At 58.3% G+C, this 2,168-nt stretch overlaps 1 protein-coding gene across 1 annotated transcript in view; it reads right to left on the bottom strand.

Moving 5' to 3' along the window:
• Positions 1-1,135, bottom strand: part of FBXL19 (F-box and leucine rich repeat protein 19) — a 20,752-nt gene extending 19,617 nt beyond the window's left edge. The window contains exon 1 of the mRNA XM_021714447.1: positions 592-1,135. Coding sequence (XP_021570122.1) covers positions 592-633 — 42 coding nt within the window. The 5' untranslated portion in view covers positions 634-1,135. The remainder of the gene's footprint in view (positions 1-591) is intronic.
• Between the last annotated feature and the right edge of the window lie 1,033 nt (positions 1,136-2,168).

The raw sequence follows: 2,168 nt of genomic DNA, 5'->3' as shown, positions 1-2,168 counted from the left end.
TAAAATTTGAATAAATCCCCCTCCTCAGGCGGGTGGGTGGGAGGAAAGGATGGAGGGGGGCAGGGAAGGGGGGAGGGGGCAGTTGGGGTGTCTCAGCCCCCCTGGTCCCCCAGCCCCGCGCTGCTTCGGCCCGGGGCCCTGGCCGCCTCTCTCATCCCTCCTCAGCTCCTTCCTCCTTCCTCCTCTCTTCCCCCTCCCCTCCCTCCTCCTTCCCTCCTCCTCCTCTTTACTCCCTCCTTCTCCCAGAGGAACCCCGCCCCCTGCCCCCTCCTTCCTCCACCTCCTCCACTTTTCAGGACGAGCGCGCGCGGGGCACGACGGGAGTTGTAGTCCTGCGGCCACTGAGGCTACGGTGGGAACAAAGGGATGATGGGGCCAGCGGAAACTACAAACAAGATGGCGGAGGGCATGCCAAGCCGGGAGCCGAGGGTGCCGGGAGTTATAGTCCGGGTGCTCCGAGGCTCCCAGTTGCAGAACATAGAGAAGGAGCGGGAATGATGACTACAAACAAGATGGCCTTCTCCCCCGACCCGACCTCCTTCCCAGGCACTCACACGCCCTCCTGTCCACAACCCTCCGCGTGTGTGGTACCTGATGGGAGTCGCAGTCCATCTGCTGCCTTCCCGCTGCCATATCTACTCGTCAGGAACAATGGAAAGGTGAAAAGGAACGAGGACTACAAGCAAGATGGCGGGAGAGGGGCATACACCTGACCAGCCGTCGATCTTACGAGGTGCGATGGGAATAGTAGTTTTCTAGCCTTCTCGTGCTCCTTCAGGATGACGGAAGCGGGAGGACAAGGAGACTACCATAAAGATGGCAGGCTACCTAGCCTCTCCCGGTCTCCTCATTCTACCACCTTGGGCACCTCATCCGCCTGTAATATCACAAGCCCCCCCACCGGTGTGGCAAAGCCTGACGGGAGTTGCAGTCTTCCCGGCTCTCCTCTATTATCTACAAATCCAGACAATGGAAGGGAACGGGGCGGGGCTACCACAAAGATGGCGGCCGAAGGAAAGGGGAGATGGCGACGTGGGATTTGTAGTCCAGGCGCGAAGGCTATTCCCTACGGAAATGAGGGAAAGAACTGCAGCAAAGATGGCAGCCTAGCCCCTCGGCCTCTGCGCCAGGGCCTGCTGGGAAACGTAGTTCCTTTCTGAGCTCAACAGAAAAAGGACGTTGGCTGCTGAAATGTGCATCACCGCGGACACGCCAGATTGCGAGCCTACGGAAACGGAAAGTCTCTTTCCTCCTCTCCTCACCACCCCCTTCTGAACAGCCTGCCGGGAAGTGTGGTCCCAAGCTTTCACTCGTTAGTGGAGAGGGAGAATTGATGTCACCAGTGGGGATCAGTGCGGGCGAGGGAGAAAGACGTCCGGGCGACCCAGGGATAAAGAATGCCCGCCCCCCTCCCACCCCCGCGTGGCGAGGACTTCACATTTCAAGGGAAGGCTATTAAAGGAAAGCAGCAGTAATCAGTATTGTCGCGACCAGGGAGGCGTGGCGTGGTTCTCGCCGAAAGCACATTCACGCTCTTGTCCCTTAGAAAGCTTGGGCGCCTCACGCTTGGTGTTTGTTCCCCCAAACCTCCAGGGATCAGCATCTTACACGGCGTGAGAGCTCCAGGGACAAGGCTCTAGAGTCATAAAAAAATCCCCGCCCCGCCACGGGAAGTCACCAAATCTTGGTTTTCTCATCTGAAAAATGGGGATAATGATACCTACCTGGAAGCGTTAGGAGCGTTAAACAAGCCAGTGTGCTTGTGACGAAGGAACCCAGCTCTGGCTCGTGATGGTAATTCCCTTTTCAAGGTCCTTGCCAGCCCAGCCGTTTAGGAGCCTTCACGCAGGACGGAGTTCACTTCTGTGAGAAAACTGTGATGGGCAGGCGACCCGCATCTTGAGCAACCCCCGGCCCCTCCTCATCTGGGTCCTTCACTGTCCACTACTGAGCACTGCTCCTAGGGGGCGCTCATTCTCCACTGGACTGAGGTCTTACAAACTGGCCAGATTCCTCAACCTGAAGTTGCGGGCGCTGCCTTATTTCCAGTTAGCCTTGGAGGCCTCCCCCTAGACAGCTCGGCTGCCTACGCAAACGGGACTGCGTCCCCACTCTGTAGCATCTTACCTGCCTTCTTGATCTTCCCCCTCCGCCCGGAAAACTGCTCG

This window comes from Carlito syrichta, unplaced genomic scaffold, assembly GCF_000164805.1.
Source record: "Carlito syrichta isolate Samal-C Ts95f unplaced genomic scaffold, Tarsius_syrichta-2.0.1 Scaffold305649, whole genome shotgun sequence".
In the NCBI taxonomy this organism is placed as follows: Eukaryota; Metazoa; Chordata; class Mammalia; order Primates; family Tarsiidae; genus Carlito; species Carlito syrichta.
Note: the sequence above shows the minus strand (reverse complement) of the source record. Positions and strands in the feature narration are given on the sequence as shown.